Source organism: Lactuca virosa, chromosome 4 (assembly GCF_052849685.1).
Source record: "Lactuca virosa cultivar CGN04683 chromosome 4, Lactuca_virosa_CGN04683_v6, whole genome shotgun sequence".
Classification (NCBI taxonomy): domain Eukaryota; kingdom Viridiplantae; phylum Streptophyta; class Magnoliopsida; order Asterales; family Asteraceae; genus Lactuca; species Lactuca virosa.
In genome coordinates, this window is record NC_136429.1 from 534,732,380 (window position 1) to 534,754,991 (window position 22,612).

General features: G+C 32.0%; 2 protein-coding genes across 2 annotated transcripts; one reads left to right on the forward strand and one right to left on the reverse strand.

The window, feature by feature from the left end:
* Positions 1-3,178: 3,178 nt before the first annotated feature.
* Positions 3,179-5,639, forward strand: LOC145109585 (SWI/SNF complex component SNF12 homolog). Its single transcript, XM_079046779.1, has 4 exons — positions 3,179-3,340; positions 3,438-3,468; positions 3,561-5,271; positions 5,345-5,639. Exons 3-4 carry the CDS (start codon positions 3,704-3,706, stop codon positions 5,409-5,411), a joined length of 1,635 nt encoding a protein of 544 aa, XP_078902905.1. The 5' UTR covers positions 3,179-3,340; positions 3,438-3,468; positions 3,561-3,703; the 3' UTR covers positions 5,412-5,639.
* Positions 5,640-8,367: 2,728 nt separating this feature from the next.
* On the reverse strand, positions 8,368-10,491 carry LOC145109587 (DCD (Development and Cell Death) domain protein). The gene is made up of 6 exons (XM_079046780.1): positions 10,402-10,491; positions 10,236-10,305; positions 9,253-9,800; positions 9,078-9,178; positions 8,773-8,967; positions 8,368-8,657 (listed from the first exon to the last, which is right to left on the reverse strand). The coding sequence occupies exons 3-6, from the start codon at positions 9,797-9,799 to the stop codon at positions 8,616-8,618; spliced, it is 885 nt and encodes a 294-aa protein (XP_078902906.1). The 5' UTR covers position 9,800; positions 10,236-10,305; positions 10,402-10,491; the 3' UTR covers positions 8,368-8,615.
* Between the last annotated feature and the right edge of the window lie 12,121 nt (positions 10,492-22,612).

A 22,612-nucleotide genomic window follows, 5' to 3' on the forward strand; every position in this document is an offset into this window, starting at 1 on the left:
CGGGAAGGCACCGACTTGATTGTACACACCAGTTTGAGATTATGTTTTTGAGGATTCTGGGATATTATCAAACATTTTGTGATATTTTTTTTGAATAATTTATAGGGATAACTACAGTAAAGTCCCTATATTTTGGCAAAAGTTTCAATAAAGTCCTAAAAAATTGAATTAAAAAGCCCAATAAACTGGATAAACCGGACAATTTAGCCCTTATCATCCTGTGACCCTCATTTAGCCGGTTACAAAAGTCTACGTGGACTGTGCATGCTTAGGTGGATGGTGAGTCAATTAACGAAACTTAAATATATACATCATTCATTCGTTCATGCCCTAAAATCGGACGAGGAAAAAATCGAAGCAGGAGGAGGAGCCACAAATGTCGTCTTCATCTTCTGTAGGAAGCATAAGTTCAAATCGAAGAGTGATGAATCGACTGAGAAGCAGATGCTATTGCGGTGATCCTGTTGGAAAATGGACTTCGTGGACTCCGTTTAACCCAGGAAGAAGGTTTATAGGTTGCCCAAATTACCAGGATGTACTCAAAGACTGCAAATTCTTCCATTGGGTGGATCGTCCTCTACCAAATCAGTGGTATGCAAATCTCTTACTAGAATTTCACAACAATGTTAATTTGAAGAACAATCCAATTTTCGGGGACTATGGACAACAACAAGTTGAAGGGAACTTTTTTGAGGACATTGTGGAACAACGAGTGGCACAACCACCAGTGGCAAATCAACCCGTGGAAGGAGTGGCCATTCAAGTCCATAATGGACAAGAAGGTGGAAAATGGAAATCTTTTTTTATGTGTTCATGGTTTCTTTTGTTTTTGTGTTGGTGATGTTGAAGGATTTGTAGGATAGACAGAAGATCTATGGAAAGTAGTGTTTTGGTGTGTTTGATGTGTTTTGATTGTGTATGTTAGTGTACTATCAATGTCTTAATTGGTGTGTGTAGTATGTATTATGTTGTCTCCTTTTGTCAAGTGAAATGAATTAACAAGTTTATGTTTATGTATGAGTCATAAGTGCTTCCAATGTAATCATGAGTGATAGAATGGATAAACAATCAATGGAATGAAACATGAATGAAATCATTAATGAATTGAATCAATAACAATGGAATGAATATAGAATATATTCAAACATGTTTAATAAATAATGGAATCAATAATGATTGGAATCATTTATGACTGGAATCATGCATCACCGGAATCAAGTATGGTTGGAATCATGCATGACCGGAATCAAACATGGTTGGAATTCCAATTAACTTAACAATGTAATCAATCACAACATTAACATAAACAATAGAATCAAATCAAACACAACATAAACATACACAAGTTAATCAACTTAAAGATACATTAACCATGTTTATCATAGAACATGTAATATTAACCAAAGCCAAATGTTTGACTGGCTAGTTGTGTTTTTCATCTTCATCACTAGATTCTTCAGTGTTTTTCTCATCATCTACTTCCACTCGAGCATTCTGTCCTTCACCTTCCACTGGTTCGTCATCACTGTCTTCACAAAGAACATTAAAGAATTCATCTTTGCATCTTGAAACTGATTTGGTTTTTACAAAATCATCAACTTGAACGTCGATTGTGTCAGGCTCAAATACTTCATCCATCGCCAAAGGACACGAGCAGAATCGATCGATCGATTTGTCGGGAATAAAGGAGACGAGAAAAGGGGTTCTCTTAAAAAACCCTAAATTAATGAGGTCAACGATACATTCACCATTAAGATGCCATGTAGACTTTTGTAACCGGCTAAATGAGGGTCACCGGATGATAAGGGCTAAATTGTCCGGTTTATCCGATTTATTGGGCTTTTTCATTCAAAAAAAAATTTAGGACTTTTTTGAAACTTTTGCCAAAATATAAGGACTTTACTGTAGTTATCCCATAATTTATACATTTGGGTTTTTGAGAAATGTGATATTGGGTTTTATGTGGTTTTAAAAATAAAAAATTTGTTTGAAAAATTAAAGTGTTACATATTAGATCATTAATCATCTTATACATGTTATTTAGGCTATTCGAGTAATACCCGAACCGAACCGATTAATACCCGAACCGAACCGAACCCGTATTGGTTAATCGGTTCGGTTTTAGGTTCATGCAATTACCCTTATCCGGTTTTCGGGTTTAGGTCGGTTCGATTTTGTTCCAACCCGAATAACATCCCTAGTCTAACGAATTTAAATATCTCTCATGTCATGGAAGAAAATATACAACTTGGGAAATGAAAAAAAAAAACTTTTTTTATAAATCCATTGTTCTGAGTTGATTATCACATAAAAAATAATTACTCAAATTCAAATTGGAAAACTATTATGATTAATAAATAATGTTATTCAGAGCATTTAAGAGCATTTAAGGCGAAAGAAAATAATATCCATAAGGGGTTTTCTATAAGTACCCATTCATTTTCCAATTTCACCCCTATTGATTTGATTTTTTGTTTTTTGTTGTTGTTTTTTTTTTGTTTTTTTTCCTATTTTGTTTTTTTTTGTTGTTTTTAATTATTATTATTATTATTATTATTATATTTTGATTATTATTATTATTATTATTATTATTATTATTATTATTATTATTATAAATTTCGCACAAAATTTTAACATTCGGAAGACACTATAAATTCAAACGGCTATATAAAATTGGTTTTTAAATATTTTTTTTATATTTTTTAATTACGGACAAAAAAGTCGTTCGAATTTTATAATGTCGTACGAATTTATAATGTTTACCGAATTTTAAAATGTAATCCGAATTTAATAGTAACAATATTAAAATATAAAATAAAAGGAAAAAAAATCAAAAACAAAAAGGAAAAAATAATAATAATAATAATAATGTCAAATCAAAAGTAAAAAGTTGATTTGATTGATGTTAGAAGGTAAAATTGGTTAAGGGGTATTTATAGCACAACCCTATCCTAACTAATAAAATGCATAAATTCATTTTCTTATATGTTGGTTGTAATAATAAATGGGGCTCCGTTTTAACCTCTAAAATGCATAAATTCATTTTCTTATATGTTGGTTGTAATAATAAATGGGGCTCCGTTTTAACCTTTTGGAGGGCGTTTGATATGTCCCCGGACCCCGGTTTTAGAAAACGGGCCGGACCCCTACATCTCTCGGGGTTTAATTGATATTCAACACAAAGTCACAAATGGCGAAAAGGGGGAAAAAGATAGAAAATATCAAAAAGGAAGTCGCAGAGCTCCGTCTTCAATCTCGAAAATGAAAGCCTAATTACGCTAGTGACAGGGAAGGATTCATCTTCCTCGGAGCTTCTATCTGCTGCCGGATCTTCTTCATTGTTCGGTCTTTTTAACTCTCTGCTACAATTTTTATCCATGATTTTGCATACATCAGAAACGTTTGCTTAATTTCTATTTTTTCATAACCGTCTACAGCCTCCCTCATTCGCAAGTATCTATCATTCAGGTATGATTCTGCTTTCAAATTTGAGGTGTTTTGTTTTTTTAATCTAATCGAATTTGTTCAAGGTGTCATCCTTTTGAGCTTTTTATTTTTAGGGCATTGCATAAGTTGAGGATTTATTCGGATTTCTGGAAGTTCATATCGACTTCCAGTTTAGACCTTCTTATATATTTGAGGTAGCAACTGGTGTAAAGAGCTGGGCATTTGCAAGAGTTAGGGTTTGTGCTTATATAAAGTGATGTCTGTCAATAACAATAATCCCCAAAAGAACCCTGGTGTGTCTACCCCCTTCGGAAATTCTTTACCACCAAACCCTAACACCCATCTCCAGTCACAGTCCCAACCCCAACAACCATCTGGATCTCCCTTCGCCAGTCAGTTTCAACTCTCCCAGTATGCTGTAGCTCATGCCCATGCCCAGGCGATAGCTCAAGCACAGTCAAAAGCTCAGGCTCAAGCCATGGCCCAAGCTCAAGCCAACCATGCCCAATTCCAAGCCCAGCTACAGGCCCAAGGAATGTCTCTCAATCAATCACATGGACCTTTTACTACTAATTCACCCTCTTTTCCCGGATCAGGCAATCCTGGCATGAAACGAATGCCTCAAAAACCTGTTGGAAGACCACCTGGGGTGTCGAATCCTAACAACACCATTTCTCCCATGAGGATGATGGAGCTTACACCAGCTGCACGTCATAAAAAGAAGCAGAAACTTCCAGAGAAGCAGTTGCTAGAGAGAGTGGCTGCAATTCTTCCACAGTCTGCTCTTTACACACAGCTCCTTGAGTTTGAGTCCCGTGTGGATTCTGCTTTGGCAAGAAAGAAGATAGACATCCAAGAAGCAATCAAGAACCCTCCTTGCATTCAGAAAACCCTTAGAATATACGTGTTCAACACTTTTGCAAATCAAGTCCGTAAAATACCGATGAAGGCGAATGATGAACCACCTACTTGGACAATGAAGATAATAGGTAGAATCTTGGAAGAGGGAATGGATCCTGATCAAGTTGGAATGATGCAGCAATCGAACCCCATGTACCCTAAATTCTCATCTTTCTTCAAGAGAGTTACCATTTCATTGGACCAGAGGCTGTATCCTGATAATCATATGATTTTGTGGGATAGTTCCAGAACCCCAACACCTCATGAAGGATTTGAGGTGAAAAGAAAAGGGGACAAAGAATTTACTGCGAATATACGGTTGGAGATGAATTATATGCCTGAAAAGTACAAGCTTTCTTTAGCTCTTATGGAAGTGCTTGGAATTGAAGTGGACACACGCTCAAGGATCATTGCTGCCATCTGGCATTATGTGAAGGCTAGAAAGTTACAGAATGCAGATGATCCTTCCTATTTTAATTGTGATCCAGCTCTTAGGAAAGTATTCGGGGAGGATAAGATGAAATTCACCATGGTCTCACAGAAGATTTCACATCATTTATCTCCACCACAGCCTATCCATTTGGAGCACAGGATCAAACTCTCTGGAAACATTCCAGCTGGAAATGCTTGTTATGATGTGTTGGTGGATGTCCCTTTTCCTGTACAAAGGGAATTGAATGCTTTATTGGCCACCACTGAAAAAACCAAAGAGATTGAAGCTTGTGATGAAGCAATATGCACATCAATACGCAAGATTAATGAACATCGGAAAAGAAGAGCTTTCTTTCTTGGATTTAGTCAGTCGCCTGTTGAGTTTATTGATGCCCTGATTGAATCTCAAGGGAGAGATCTGAAGCTTCTGGCTGGTGAAGCAAGCCGTAATGCTGAAAAAGAACATCGTGCTGAATTCTACAATCAACCCTGGTATGTTCTTCTTCATATAACATATAATTTTCTTCACAATCTCAAAACTAGCTTGGGCCTTTTTCTGGTATAGGGTTGAAGATGCAGTTATCAGGTATCTGAATCACAAGCCGGCTACAGTTGTCCATGGAAGCACATAAATAATTAGCTGCTTCTCTTTTGAACATGATGTTATAATATGTGATTAGATTTGAATTGAATTGGATTGGATGAGAAGGCGTGTAGTATTCTGATGCTAAAACATATTTAACAGCCAGGTTATATTTTGTTACTTTTTATCTCAGCAGTCAGCAGTGTTATGTAAGAAGGGATAATAGATACACACCATGATATGAAGTTATATTATGTATCTTGTAGTTTGTTGTTAACTCCATAGGCTACCCCTGCCTTGTTTGTTATTATGATACTAATGGAGAGGACAAGAAAATTAATTTCTTATTGCTTCTGCTAATACAAGAGAAGCAAAAATGACAAATAAAAGAAACAAACTTGTTAGTAAATTACTAAATTATCTGTGAGGTAAGGCTCAAATACAACTACAAGTTTTGATCTTGTAAAGTTGAAGCAATTAAACGGAAAGCAGCTTACAGTTAGTAAGTAGTAACTAGAGGACACAAGAAAGGGAAACAAGTATAGGATGGTAGTTGCATGAGTTTTGTCTAAGACAACATCCAAAGAGATGATATTTTTGGACTACTCAGATCGAGACATTGATAAATTTAATATTCATACATCCTACAATATTTGGTATTAGGTTGCAAGATGCAAGTCTAACTAGACAATATACAAAAGGTACACATGCTTAATTTCATCGGAGGTCAACATATGTTAGTAGGTGTGTTGTTAATATCTCCACATGTTGAAAGTCTTGGAACACAAATTTGACCTATAACAAGCTTGTTGGGAACAAAGACATGCTTTGTTTATTGATCATGGATAACATTGTCACTATTTACAATGGGTACTTTTGGTGAGAGGTGATTACAATTCACCAAGGAGGTTACAAAACCAAAAATGGTGCATTTGTCACCCTACGTACGAGTACGAACAAGTGTTAGTGTGTGATTCTCGTAGTTGGTAGCACAATATGTATTTCAAGGCATTAAGGTGGGACTCTGTACATAAAGAAACATACATATATGTTATTGTTGGACTGGCATATCATATGCTAAGTGTTTGTCATCCTCAATGGAGAACCTGATGGGACAAGTTTGGATTGAGTATCAATCGGTTGCAGTTGAGTTGTGGGCGTCAAAGATGCTAAGAAAATAGCTCAGATGTCTCGATTATAGCATGGAAACTTCATTACCGAGATAGGCGATTCACATATGTTGGTAAAGCTAAGAGTGCGTTTGGTTGTGAAAAATTGTTTTCATTTTTTAAGAAAATGTTTTTAGAAAATAGAGTTGACTTCTCATTCTGTTTTCAATGAAAATTTTAGAAAACGCGTTTGGTTGGAACCGGTGGAGTTTTCATTTTCCATCTTAGAAATTTGGAAAACTGTAAAAATCACTTTTCTAATTTATATACAATTTAGAAAACTAAAAATTTTCATTTTCTTAGAAAACTGAACAAACCAGACGCGTTTTCAAAATTTCCGTTTTTTTTAGAAATTTTTCCACAACCAAATGCATTCTAATTGTAGGCAACGATCCCACAAACACTTCTCATCAACATTACTTTTAAGCAGTTTTGTGAATCTTTGTGAAGAGATGAATATTAACTAAATTCCCATGTTACATCTTTTCGTGGAAGGTTGCAATAATTCATAGGTATTTCTTTAAAGATTAAGTAAAAACTGTTAACCTGGAAAATTAATCGATTGTTAAGTTTTAGACAAACAAATATGAGGGTAGCACACCCACTCCAAGACTTGTAAATGACTATTATGGTTGTTCTTTCAAGTCATAAGTTGTTTTAGAAAAATAGGAAAAATATTACTTTTGAAAAATGATTTTTTGATGATGTAAATCTATAATTTTTTTTCAAACTCAATCCCAAACATCCCCTTAATAAGTGAGTAGCTAGTGCAACATTCAACATGGGGTAAGTTACCTGGGAATAATATAGTGAAAATCGAATTGGATAAAATCTTAATCAAGTTTAGCAAAACATTTGAATGCACCTGTACGTAAGCAAAACTGATTATGTTCTGAAATCTATAAACTGTTGCCCCAAAACTTATCGTCAAGAAAATTTTAAAAATCTTAAGTATGTAGTTTTTTTTTTTTTTTTTTCATTCAGTTCCTAGTTTCACTTTTCTTTTATTTTATCACTGTTTTTAAGGCTCTAGAGTTCACAAAAGAAATATATAAAAAAATGATTTTTTTCATTCTAATTACATTGGGGGACAATTTCTAAAGAAGATTAGAACAAATCTTCTTTTTCTTTTTTTCTTTTTTTTTTCGATAAATAAACTCAGAAGCAGTAATCTTTTTCTAATTTTTCTATTTCCTTTCCTTTTATCTCTTGGAATGAAACTATGAAGAAATGATCTTTTTCTAATCTTCCTATTTCGTTTCCTTTATCTCTTGGAATGAAACTCTGAACCATGCGTAAGGGTTTTTATGTGAGATTCACTTTAATGAAATCCATGAACCAATGATAGAAGGTTCAAAAGATAAAACTATAAAAGTGAAAGAAAATTACGAAGCAAAAGCAAAGAAAAAACAATATGAAGTTTTTTTTTTTTTTTTTACAATATCCCTTTTGTCTTACGTTTTGGTGGTTGTTTTTGTAGAGACAAACAAGCATGATTTAAGGAGATTGGTACTCGTACATAATTCTAAAAGCCTCTCCACCTCATGTTGACTTGGTCCAAGAGTATTCCAAAATCCAACGTGCGGGAACATGAAATGAAAACCGAAAGCCACTTATTCTTGGTTGGCAGAACCATTGATTTTTTTTTCCTTTTTAAATAAAAAAAGGCATGTGGTTGGATGATGAATGGATGGATGGATAATTTGGCATGTGATTGGTTAATATTATATAGGGAATTCAAACAAGCACCAAAACCAAAACCAAAACCAAAGGAACATAATTAGAATTAAGATTTATGATACTAATTATATCATATATCTTTTGTCATATCATTCATTACACACAAAAGTAAAGTCGCATATCCATTAGGATTAGGTGGTTGTTGCTGCTATTAAAATTTAAAAGTAACACAAAACAAAGCTGCTGGCTACCACACAATAACAATATCAATCACTTTTTATTCACGTTGGCTTCCCCACAAAACAACTTCACCCAAGCTTACGCTTATACAGAAGCTCCATGAAGACGAAAATGCATGCTGCTGCTGCTTACTTTAAAACAATACAACACTCTGAAACTAAAACTTACACTCCATTCTGTTCACACAGATCTAGCAAGTCCAATGTCTGCATAATTAGCACAACAAATTATAAGATATATATATATATATATATATATATATATATATATATATATATATATATATATATATAATGAGAGGGAGAATTACAGAACACATACCTCAGGGATGGAGAGCTCAAGCCTAAACTTAGGACCATCATAGTGATGCAAGACGGGCCTAAAAGCATCTTCCTCCAATGCCTTACACACTTTCCTTATTCGGATTCTGACCTGGGCTGGAAACCGTGATTCCCCTTTACACTTCTTGTCCTCCCAGGCACTCGGATCAATGTTGGAACCACCAAATGTCGTTGCCTAACTCATTAACATAACATATTAGGTACACTCTTCAACTATATTATATATATATATATATATATATATATATATATATAACAATTCAAACAACTCTAAAATCCACACACCTCAAAAATACCATGTAGCTGGTGAGTAGTATAGTTGTAGAGAAACAGAGGTAACCCAGGTGTAATTGCTCTAACAGAGTCTCTGTATCTTGGTGGCAAACCTGTGCACAGTAGTATACATCAGCATATTTTGCATATATTAACATGGATCCAATGATATCAGATATTTTTTTACCAAATAGCTGTCTCTTTAAATCCTCCTGCATAGTGTCATTGTTACAGACAAAGATGTATCCACCAAGAACTTCATCTCTAGGGAGTGTTTCAGCTGCAGGCAATGTCTTGAATCTCTTGTCAGCAGCAGCAACAGCATTAGCATTACCAATGTTATTATCGTTGTTGTTGATATCCTTGTTGTGACTGTTTCCAGGATACTTGCTACTAGTCATGTTGTTTTCCATAATTCTATTGTTTCCCTTCTGATACATGTTGTTATTTGTGTTGTACCGAAGGGGATTTTTGTTCATCTCCAGATTCAGATTCAGATTTAACATGTTCAAGTTGAGGCTTTCAAATTTGTTTTCCTCTTGAAACACCACATTTTCTCTGGGCCTTGTAGTAGTAGTGTCTTTTGAAAGATCTAAATTGTTTCTTCGTTCACCCTTTGACCTTGTCTGTTCAGCTAATCTTGAAGCAGCTGCATACCATAGCTGATCCTCCGAAACTTTTGATTGTCCTCGAAGTTCATCTCCCAATTGCCAATAACTCTGCATATTCTCCATGCTGCAAAATCATGTACATGTTCCAAACAATTAATAATAATTTCAAGCATCATAACCGATTTGTCAAAACAAAACCCTAACAAACTGCATCTGAGAGCAAAAAAAATACCAGGGACAACGACCCGGCGTATTGATAAGCTCCAACATAACATTAAGTATAATCAGAAGACTCTAGTTTAAATTTGTATACAAAAACAATTACCATTTCGTAAAATTCTAATCGAACGCACTAGAAGACAACCAGGTACATTTCCCAAAATCAAAACCCAAAAGAGATTTAAAGATTTGCAATACAGAAGCATGGAATTAGAACATCATCAAGTAGATCCAAGAAGACAGAGAGAGAGAGAGAGAGAGAGAGAGAGAGAGATATCAATTGTTTAGAAAGAGATTTATTTAATGGAATACAGCATCAGAAAGTAATAACAAGACAAACCTGGATGAGGTTGGAGTAGTGAAAATAGGATCGGATCCTGAAGGTGCGGGATAGATGGCGAAAAATACGTCTGCAGATCAGTTCAAAATTTAGTCGTTAGAAAGAACCCTAGATTTAGGGATGGTAAAGGTAAAGATGCAGATGAAGTGAGAGAAAAAGAAGGTACCTTTTATCTCCTGGGATGTGAAACCCGGAAGATGAGAGAGTGAATCTAGATTTTTTTTATTCTACTTATATAAATGGACTCCTTTCAAAATGGTCATGAGTTGGTGTTTTATTACGGGATTGCCATCTTCATATGAGTAACTACACGTGTCGGCAGGTTGGGGAAGGTTTGGTAAACGCAACGCACAAACCATGTGATAAAATTAAGTGTTGTCGGTAGATCGAATGTTAGCCGTCGGATTAATACTTGAGAAAAAAACTATGAACGCTTTGTTTCCTTCCCATTCCCATGGTGTGTGTTGTGCGTTGGTCGTAGGATATTAAAAGGAAAATGATTCTTGAGGGTAATTAACTTTTGCGTTTGTACTTATTTGGTCCATTTTTTTTTTGTATTCAATATACCATCGAACTTGTTGTTTGCGTTTACTATAACCCTTTTGACCGATTTTTGACCTGTGATAGCCGTTCAAAGGGTTATGGTGAACACAAACAACAAGTTCGATTGTATATTGAGTACAAAAAAAGGAAAGTGACCAAATGAGAACGAACTCAACAGTTGGTTACCCTCCCGAGTCATTTCCCCCGAAAAGTTAAATGAAATTAAAGTTGCAAAATTATCAAAAACTGCAACCTTCTTTGGCTATAACGTATATGAAGAGCGTTTCATAGGGATAACCTCGTTAAAACATGGTCTATGCTATGCTTACTGTAGTTAGCTGTCAACACCTCTCTGCAAAAGGATATGACTGTGTATGAGAGGTATATTTATCAGCATAAACGTTTACCTCAAGGTATATTATGGTGATGTGTCTACAAAAGCAGCATGATATTGTACATATTGATGTTGTATCTTATCCCATGAATTCGATCTTAAAGCTAAGTAAACTCAAAAATAACAGCACTTGTGATTCCACTCGTTTGTAGGCTTGTCTCGAATCCATGATACGATAAATCATTTGATTGGAAATGTAAATGTAGTGATGAAATGCGTCTGCTTAGTCAAGATTCCCCTAATAAATATTCAAGTGCATTACAAAGTTGTACATGTATGAATAATGTTCTTTCGTGGGTTATGTTTTGAAGAGAAACAAGAATGAATCTCATAAAGTCATTAATATCAGTAGGAGATGACGTGGGATTTGTTGTAAATGAGTAAAGGGAAAATGAATCAGGAGGGTAACCAACTGTTGCATTTGTTCTCATTTGGTCCCTTTCCTTTTTTTATACTCAATATACCATCGAACTTGTTGTTTGTGTTCACCATAACCCTTTGACCGGCTATCACAGGTCAAAAGCCGGTCAAAAGGGTTATGGTGAACACAAACAACAAGTTCGATGGTATATTGAATACAAAAAAAGGAAAGGGACCAAATGAGTACAAACGCAAAAGTTAATTACCCTTAAGAGTCATTTTCCCGATATTAAATTAGACATTTGGTCCTTGCTAATGAATTATGATCGATATTGATGTTATAAGTTGGTTAAATATTATTAAAATCACATTACCACATGGATTATCTTTTGAATTATTTTCATTATTTGACACAAAGCTTACTAAATACTAGGGCTGTTCTATTTGGATAAAACTGAATTGTCCGATTGAACAATTTGGATTGGACTATTTGGTTCAGATATTTGGATTTTGGATTGGTTTTCAAAAAAACCGAATTATTGTTTTGGATTTCGTATTGGTTTTGGTTTATAAAATAATAACCGAATAGTCCAAAAAAATTGAATAAAAATTTATTATTTATTTAGTTTTAATATATCTATAATTATTTATTGATTTTATAATTTATTTTTTCAGATAAGTTCAAAAAGTTTTACCTAATAAAAAACATTAATATGCATTTTCTCTCAAAAAAAATTATATATAAAATATTAAACTATATCTTCTTAGTAGTTGTTTATAAATTTTAAATTACAACTAAATAATTTGTTTTACTTCTTGTGTAAAAATTGGACAATGTTATAATTATATGTCATTTTAAAATGTTTCGATTTTTGAAAACCGAATTATGAAAACCGATCCAACAGAATTGTAATTGGATTGGATCGGATCCGATTTAAATTTAGTTTAGACTATTCGGATCTATATTTAGAAAACCGAAATCAATTTGGATTTACTTAATTGGATCGGATCAAACCGATCCATCCAAACGAACACCCCTACTAAATATTATCTTTTTTTTTAATCAACAAATTTTATTAAGAAGAGAAAAAAAAGAAAAATAGTCCGACTTAGCAAACAATTAGGCAAGGAAAAGGATAACAAAACCAAACAAATCATAAGACATCACCACAACATATTAAGATAGAACACTCCTACTATGACTGTTACATGAGTGGATTAATACACCGATCTATCCAATTATATGTTTCTTTAATGCTCTTGTGTTTGAACCAAATGAACATCATCGACTTAACTATGTCCACGGCCTTTGTTGGTGTAATCCGAATTTGATTGAAAGTTCTATCGTTCATTGCTTTCCACAGACATCAAATCGTCTTGTAGTAAATACCCACCAATAAATTTTCCTTTTTTGGGCAATTTTTCCATGCCGCCACAAACTATGATCACATGTGATTAGTTATATAGGCACAATAATCACTTGTGATTATACTAAAACATATTAACATTTTATAAATAATATGTTTATATAGGAACAAATGTTGTCCACGGAAGAGTTTTTGTAGATATTTAATTAGTATAATAAGTTAGTATAGTCGTTTGAACATGTAATCATAAGTGATTATAATCGTAAGTGATTTTAATCATTTAATTATATGCGGTTATAATTATATAATCACATGTGATTATAGATAAATATTGATATGTTTTTCAATAATCATACGTGAATATACTAAAACATATCAACATTTATAGACAATAATTAAAGAAACGTTTCATAAGATTTAATCATATGTGATTATCAATTACATCAAAAGATTTTTAAATTCTACAAATTACATACAACATAATTTAAATTAATTAATACATAAAAGGTAATTGTCTTTCAATACAATATTTTTATCAGATAAATATGATCGGTACCTTCTCCTTGAACAACATTTATTCCTATCAATTTTGCATATAAGTAAAATATGTTAGTTTTCATATACTCCCTCTGTCCCAAATTAATTGTCCACTTTTGACTTTTGAAATCTTTTTTCTTCAATTTTGACCTTAAATATTTTATTTGTGTTATATATTACTTGATGAAACTTATAAAAATAAAAATATATTTAAAATTCAATCCATTCATATATTTTGCATAAAGTATTATCTATCAAAAAGAAAAATATTTAAGGTCAAAGTTGAAGAATAAAGACTTCAAAAGTCAAATGTGGACAAATAATTTGGGACGGATGTAGTATGACTGTACAAAGATATTTTTTCATATATATATATATATATATATATATATATATATATATACACTTTTTCCTTCTTTCTTTTCACCAATATTCCCCTCTAAAATTTTCCCTTCTACACCTGATATATAATTAAAAAAAATTATTAATCATATATGATTAAAAAAATAAATTACACAAAGATATTATATTTATATGTGAATATAATCACATGTGATTATAAGGTATGTAACAACACGTGTTTATAACATGTTTAATCATATGTGATTATTACATTTATGTAATCATATGTGATTAACAAATTATATTGTACAAATACATTATATTTTGTTATGTGAATATAATCACATGTGATTTTAACGTACGTAATCACATGCGATTATTACATATTTAATCATATAATTTTATAGTCATATGTAACTTAGAAATATATTATTATATTTACCTTCTCTAACAATGTTTTGTTCTTCACCAGTAATTCCTTTTCCTTTCTTAGCATTCATTCATTCTAGATTCTTCCCCTCCACACCTAAATATAATTAAAAAAAATATTAATATTATAATCAAATGTGATTGTAATATATGTAATCACAAATGATTACAATGTATGTAATCACATATGATTATAGCGTATTTAATCAAATGTGATTATATATTAAGTAACCAAATGTGATTATTATATATGTAATCATATGTGATTAAAAAAATATTGTACAAAGATATTATATTGTTATGTGAATATAATCACATGTGATTTTTATTACATATGATTACAACATTTGTGATAATAATCACATGTGATTACAAGACATGTAATCATATGTGATTATTGTATATGTACAAATATATTATATTGTTATTTTTAATATAATCATATGTGATTATAATCACATGTGTTACAACATATGTAATCATATGTGATTATTACATATGTAATCATATGTGATTAACAAAATATTATTTTATAATTTATAGTCATATCTATTTTACAAATATATGTAATCATATTTACCTTCTCCAACTCTCTGTGGTTCTTCACCAGTTCTTCCTTCTCCTTTCTTAGCATTCTTCCCTTCTATATTCTTCCCCTCCACACCTGAATACAATTAAAAAAAATTATTAATAATTTGTGGATGTAATCACATGTGATTACATACATTATAATTATATATGATAACATACCTTTAGAATTTTATGTTATTATAATATATGTAATCACATTTGATTATAATATATGTAATCATATCTACTTTATTAATCTATATTGTTATTTACCTCATCCTTCAACATTTTGTTCTTCTTGATTATCATTTTGTTCTTCTTCATTATCGCCGCCTTTATCATTTTCAACACCTTCATCATGTAAATTCATGTCATCCAAACCTTGATCCTTATTATCAGTTTCATCTTCCTCACCATCTGCATATAATAAAAATTGGTAGTTAATCACATGTGATTGTAAAAAGTTATTTTTAACAATCATATATGATTAAGTAAAATATTACTTACCTGTTCTTTCAATATCTTCACCTCCCCCATCTTTATTTTTTCCTTGTTGTTCCTCTCCTCCTTTAAAATTCTCATTTCCTTCTCCTATACCTGCATTTAAGATAAGTATTCAATCACATGTGGTTTTATAGAGATTTTTTTTAAATACAATTACCTCCTTCAATATTTTCCCCTCCTACATTCTTTTTCTTTGCTTCATCATTATCATCTCCATTGTCATCTTCATCATCATCACTATTTTCATCTTGAACATCATCATTCCCATTTTTTTTCTTGATTATCTTCATTCTCATCTTCAAACATTACATCAAAACTAATTTGCAAATGATTCAAGGTTATATTTTCTGGGAATTTATTTATTCCATCTTCAATCAGCAAATCTAACTTCCTATACTTAATCATAACCATTTCCTCATAAGCATACATAATAAATGAATTAAAATATATATTAATATATATAATTAAAATTTTAAGATCTTAGTAAATAATGATAAGTTTTCATATAATTGTTGCAATTAAATTTACCTCCTCATTCAATTCTTTCTCGACAAACTCATCGTTAAAATCCCCTGTTCCAAAATCTCCAAGCTCATCCTTTTCAAAAGTTTCTCTCATCTTTATCTTCTCTGAAGTCCAGTGGCAGATCACTGGACTTAAGTACATCATATTTGATTTTGTCTAGATAAAGCAACTAGTAAAAAAAACAAAAAACAAAAAACAAAAAACAAAAAAATTATTATTATATATCACATGTGATTTAATATTTGTAACAAACATTAATAATCATATATGATTTTACAATTATATGTGATTTAACGAGATTGCTTTTAAATTCACATGTGATTATATTTATTCATGTTTAAATTTATTTAAAAATATACTTCTAAATCATATGTTATTATAGTTATTCATGTTTTAATTTTGTAACAAATTCTATTAATCATATATGATTTTACAATCATATGTGATTTAAGAATCTGACATTCAAATCACATGTGATTATAGATACTCATGTTAGAACATATGTTATAAATAAATAAAAATCATATGTGATTTTAAATAGATTTAAATAGAATAAAAGATATTAAACATACCACCAAATAAGCACATGGTCCATTAAAATTGCTTGTTGGATTGGATGGATCAAAAGACTGTTTGTTTGTAACCAAACAATCTATCAGATAAGAACACCAGTTGATGTTGCTTATTTTTGTCTTGCTTGTTATGTAGTTCAATGGGTTCGTGTTTGCTTTTCCTGAAGAGCTTGACTCTATCAGCGAGTTGATCAACAAAGCTATGAAATTCATCTTGAAATTCATATCTGCCTTGTTGGTGGAAACAATCTTCATCTTTATATCTTGAATTCGAATCATCTTCTTGTCCTTAAACTGGTTTGTCCATTATTCATAACATTTATCTTCTTTTGTTCTGAATGGAAGTTTTGAAAACTGTTTTCTTCCCAAAGGAAATCCAAGAATTTCTTTCACCGATTCTTTGGTGACATCAATCACTGCTCTTTGAAAAACTATCTTCTTTGTCTTTGAGTTAAAATTCTTAAGAACAAAGCAGCTTAAGGCCCCTGTGACCTCTATCATCTTCATCTTTAATATCCCCGTAAAACCCATCTGTCTCACACAATCTTTTTGTACTTCATTGAAGCCTTGTATAACAGATAACAAAGCTCCAGGTGTACACCTATCATCAAATATATCAATTAATGAATTTAATTCATATGTTATAATAAGAATTAATAAAGTTATTATACATGTTTTATAATTTCATCGCATGTGTGTTAACTGAAAAAGACATGAAATATGTTTTGAATAATCACAAGTGATTGATTTTTGAATCATATATGTTTTAATAAATTTTTGTATAATCACACGTAATTGATTTTTTTCGTATATAAAAGATATTAATCACGTGGTGATTCATTTTTGAATCATATATGATTAATAATATTATTTAAGAATCAGAAGTGATTAATTTTTGAATCATATATGATTTAATAAATTATCGTTTTTGTATAATCACATGTGATTGATTTTTTTCATATATAAAAGATATTAATCACATGTGATTTAATAAAGTTATTATTAAATCACATATGATTTAATAAAATTATTTTTTTGTATAAAGTTGTTAATCACAAAGTTATACCTGTTTCTGATTGTATCAAAATGCTTCTTTACTATCTTCTTCTTTCTTCCCTTTATCTCTTTTGTTTCAGAATCAGAATCTTCTTCATTTTCATCAAGTAGTTGATCTTTTGTTTTTGAAGCTATGGCTTTTCTCTTCCTTGACTCGGTTTTTTTTCAGCTGTTATGAAAATAATAATCATATATTAATACATTTATAATTGACCAACAAGCTTTAATAATGAAGTAATAATTAATAATTATGTAATTTAAATACATATTATAATCATATGTGATTGAATTATACCTTTGTCGTGTTTTCACTTAGAGCTTCATTATGTTGTGTCTTCTTCATTTTCTCATTTTCCTTTTCCTTTAGAGAGACAAATGATTAAAAAGAATAAATTATTACGAATATATATTTAATCACATGTGACTGGACATATTGTTATTAATATATGTAAATCACATGTGATTGAATTATACCTCTCTCCTTCTTTTCCTCAGTTCTCCTATGTTTTTCTTCTGTAAATAGTACGATAGTTGAAATCAAATTCATATGTGTAAGCAAATCAATAATAAATAAGTATAAATATAGATATAAATCACAATCAATAAAACAATGTTATTATACCTTTATCGTGTTTTTGTTTGGACCTCTTTCCTGTTGTGTCTTCTTCAATCACTCCTTTTTCTTTTCTTTTAGTTTTTCCTGAAACATATAAATATAGATATAAATCACAATCGATAAAACAATGTTATTATAATAAAACTTAAAGTGTTATTGATTGATGTTAATCACATGTGATTGATCATGTTTTTTGCATATAAAAGTAGGTAATCACATTTGGTTAAAAACATAGTGTGTTATGTTTATGTGTATAATCATATGTGATTGAATAATACTTTTCTCATTTTTTTCTTCTGTTGTTCTCTCTATTTCTTCTGTTACACTCTGCTTTTTTTCCCTTTTTGTCATCTTGTTTTGAATTTTCTGAGATATAAAAATACATATATAATCAGAAAATGACAAAGTCAATTTTAATCACATGTGATTAAATATACATTTTCAACTTTCTTTCGTGGTGATTTTCTTATTGTTTTTGTTTCGGTAGGTTGTTACTTTGTAGGCTTTTCCTTGTTTTGTTCTGGAAAAAAAATACATATATAATTAGAAAATCATATTTGATTATACGCGTAAAATATATGAATCACAACTGATTATTGAATGATTTAAGTGTTACCATTTTGATTTGTTCTTCTGGCTGTTGCTTTTGTAAAATTTTTAGTAGTAGTCTCTTTATTGGTTTTTGAGATTAACAAATACATGTATTATAAGAAAATCATATATGATTATTTCAATTCATGACAAATAAATAATAAAGTGTTTATATATTGTGATCACATGTAATTCTGTAACATCCGCGTTCTGAGGTATTAAAAATATTAATTGCATTTTAATTGCATTTGGAAGAGGCTCACGACGTGAGCCATAGTGGTCACGACATGAGTAGGACCCTTGACTGTTTGACCCGTGTTCCCGGACCTCACGACGTGAGGCATAAGACCTCACGACGTGAGTCATGCATGATGATCCTAAACCCTAAAAATCGGGTATAAAACAGAATGAGGAGGCTAGGGTCGTCCATCCTCAGCCTCCTTCACTCCCAAGTCACTGAAAAACCATAGATTCGGCCTTCTTGAGCCCTTGAGCCATTGTTTGTGGTATTGGTGTGTTATAGTGGTGGATTTCCTTGAAGAATGAGAAGACGAAGCTCTTGTGGAGGTTCCTTTGGATGTGATAAGCTCCTCCTAGTGGCATTTCTAAGTTCATAAGCCTCTGTAAGTCTCAAAGATACCACCTTTCTCTTCTAATCTTGCTAGATCTAGGTTATGGTTACCTTCTTTGCATGGGATCTTGGATTATCATGCATGAGGTCTATAAAGTTTGCAACTTTATGGACCATTGAGTCATTTGCTGTGTTAGGACCCTTGGATCTGGATTTTGGTGCAAGTTTTGGACTCCAAGTTTGAATCTTGATGTTTATACCCATATTTTTGATGGGTTATGTGCATAACATCAATCCTATGGTGTTCATGCAACCCTAATTGCTTTGATCTAGGTTTTTCTAAATTAAACATACAACATTGAATACCAAAGAAATAAACCCTATGAACTAGCATGCTTATTTCGAAATTGACATAATAAACAAGTTAGAAACTTTACCTTGATTGTTATATAGCAATAACAATCATAATCCTTTTTGATGTTGACTTGTGAAAGCTTAGTGCCCCAAGTGTTGCACCTCTAATGGAGTCACAAACACTCATGCAAGAATATGACTTTAGGAGAGAAGGATTTTTGCCACTCTTAGGGTTTCATAAAGCTTGGACGAAAATCCCCTTGTATGGGGTCCTTTATATAGTTGTGGCTGCTAGGGTTTTCAGGTGGAAACCCTAATACCTAACTTAGGCAACAAGCATCCCATGGACTCCTTCCTTAGAACCCTTGGACGAAATCATATGGGCTTCCCCATAAATTTCGTCCACTCCACTCTATGGAGTCTATCAGCTCATTTATGCAACTATCAATGATTTGCATAACAGTCCCCAATTATTTACTCAGTCTCTTTTGACCACTAAATTAATTCCAAATTAATTTCTGATCAATACTAATTAAATAATATGATTCCCAAATAATATATTAATAAAACCATTTTGAGTATGAATTTATTATTCACAAAATAAATTCTACTCTCTCCTCTTGTCATCCTATCAAGTTGCATGAGTGAAGGCAACCCAAAAGGACCATGCTCATAATCAGGTCAAGTACATACCAAAATAGTTATGGGCTTAGACACCTAATCCAACAGTCTCCCACTTGGATAAGTCTAATAACTATTTTGCAAGTACGACTTCAGAACCCGATTAGCAATCGTAGCTTTCAAAAGTCGTTGTCAACTCTGATCTTATCAGAAGCGCGTCCTTTAGATAGGGGATCATATATTCCTCCATTCTACAAAATACCGTATGAACTGAGACATGGATTATAATCATTCTCTCTATTCATGTGTTGTTTCCCGATTTCCGATTTATGACGACTGACAACAGACTACAATTGAACACATCAACTTAGTCCAGGCTTGGCCAAGCGCTTAGGGTGTCATCACTAAATCATCAAGGGGCCCACAGATATCGCTTTTAACCAATTTTGAGTAAAAGGAATGGATAAACTTCGAATCATATGCTTTCTCTATCTACTCATCAAATAACACACAACAATACGTTTTATAACACCAAGTTACTGGTGCGTTTACGTATTATCAATGCGCAACCGACTTGTAAACTGCAACTCATATCTCTAGGTTTCAAGAATATAATATATTATCATCTCACTAATCACTCGTGATAAAATCCATGAAGTGATTCAAGTGAGCGTGGGTTTAATCCAATACTCAAATCTTATTTCAGGAGCACTCATGAACTCTGCAGCAAATTTGTGTTATGTCTAAAACTTTAGACAATCTACAGACGGATTCATGACAGTCTTGCCTCAATACTTACTTCCGACGTATGATCGGCTGTGGATATTTGAATACCCTAGTTATTCGGGAAGTCAAAACATGCAAAGTGAAACACAAGAATAATCAAATCCAATGTGGTCTTAAACTTTTGAGTATAAATAAAACACTTATTACTTAATCACCATATTGATTACACATTATTCATTGTATAATGTTTCGGTTAATGAACTTAACACTTGAATTATAACAATAGTTGTCCCATGCTCCAAGCATGCACACTATGTTTACCTATGGTCTTTACTTTGTAAAATAGATCAATAGAAAAAATTTCCAATGACGTTCATTTCACAATTCCTAATCCTTATCGCAAGTGTAAGAATACCAAATTCTTGCCACTATTAGAATATGTTAGATTCTAACATTTTATGCAATGATCCTTTTGTAATGTCATAGCACCAAAGTCACCAAGACTTTGCCAATGAAATTACAAAGTGCTTTATTGGAGATTGTTACAAGACAGCTCCATAGATATGAAGTCTCACATTCAAAGCACATTCCTTTGAACATCCTTCCTGCATAAAAGTTTCTAATCTACATAGGTTCTCAATATCTAACTCCCATTATAGAAACATTTCCATATCTTCCATATTACAACTCATTCTTAATTGAATCCTATCTATTCATAATAACGTCGATATGGTCCATCCATTACTATACTTCCAACTGCCCACAAGTGACCAATCCTTAGCGAACCTCAGATCGTCCTTGACAGTTGTTTAATTATTTTAGTCATATTCGGTTCTGCTCCTTTTTCCCTCTTAATGCCCTAAGCATTTGGAAAATCAGAAACGGTTGAATATTACAGCATATGCAATCGATCCTATACCCGAAGCGCATGGGATACAATACGCAATGGAAACGTGATACTTTACCAGTCTCTTGCCATAATATTGCCATATATAGAATTCTCTTATATTGAATCTTTTTAATCAAAATATTTATATATGTCCTTTGACTAAATTTGATTAAAATTTCTTGATCTAATCTTTTAGATTTGAAATGAAGTATGATATTCTCTCCCTTAATTATAGCAAAACAACCTTTCAACCTCTGCAACTTTGCGAATTGAAACTTTTGTTTTCTATAATTAATATTGCTAGCTTGCAACACTTAACATAATAATCATGCTCCCACTAACATGATAATTATTTTCTTACCAGCATAACACTTATGCTCCCACTAGCTTTGACATGTATTCAGAAATCAGTTGTACTTCTAGAAATCAATACTTATTGACTTCCTTAACCAAAGTTCATATTTCTAATACGAGACGTTTTGATAAGCTTTATCTAAGCTTATACACCTTTTACTAGAAACCTTATATGTGTGTCTAAACAATTTCAGAACTTACAGCAATAAGTCTTAATTGTTCAAACTAATTGCCAAATCTCACAATTCGAACTATGAAGAGGGATGTCGTATTCATAATCGAATTTGAGAATACAATTTACACAATCGCTATCTCCTTATAATCTCTCTTAGTGAAAGCGTTTCCTCACAATCATTTTCATGAAATGGAGAGAACCTTATGACACTTAGATTTGATGGCGTATGTGTTCCTATCCATGTGAATTTATCATAACCATAATCATAAGACAATGTTTGT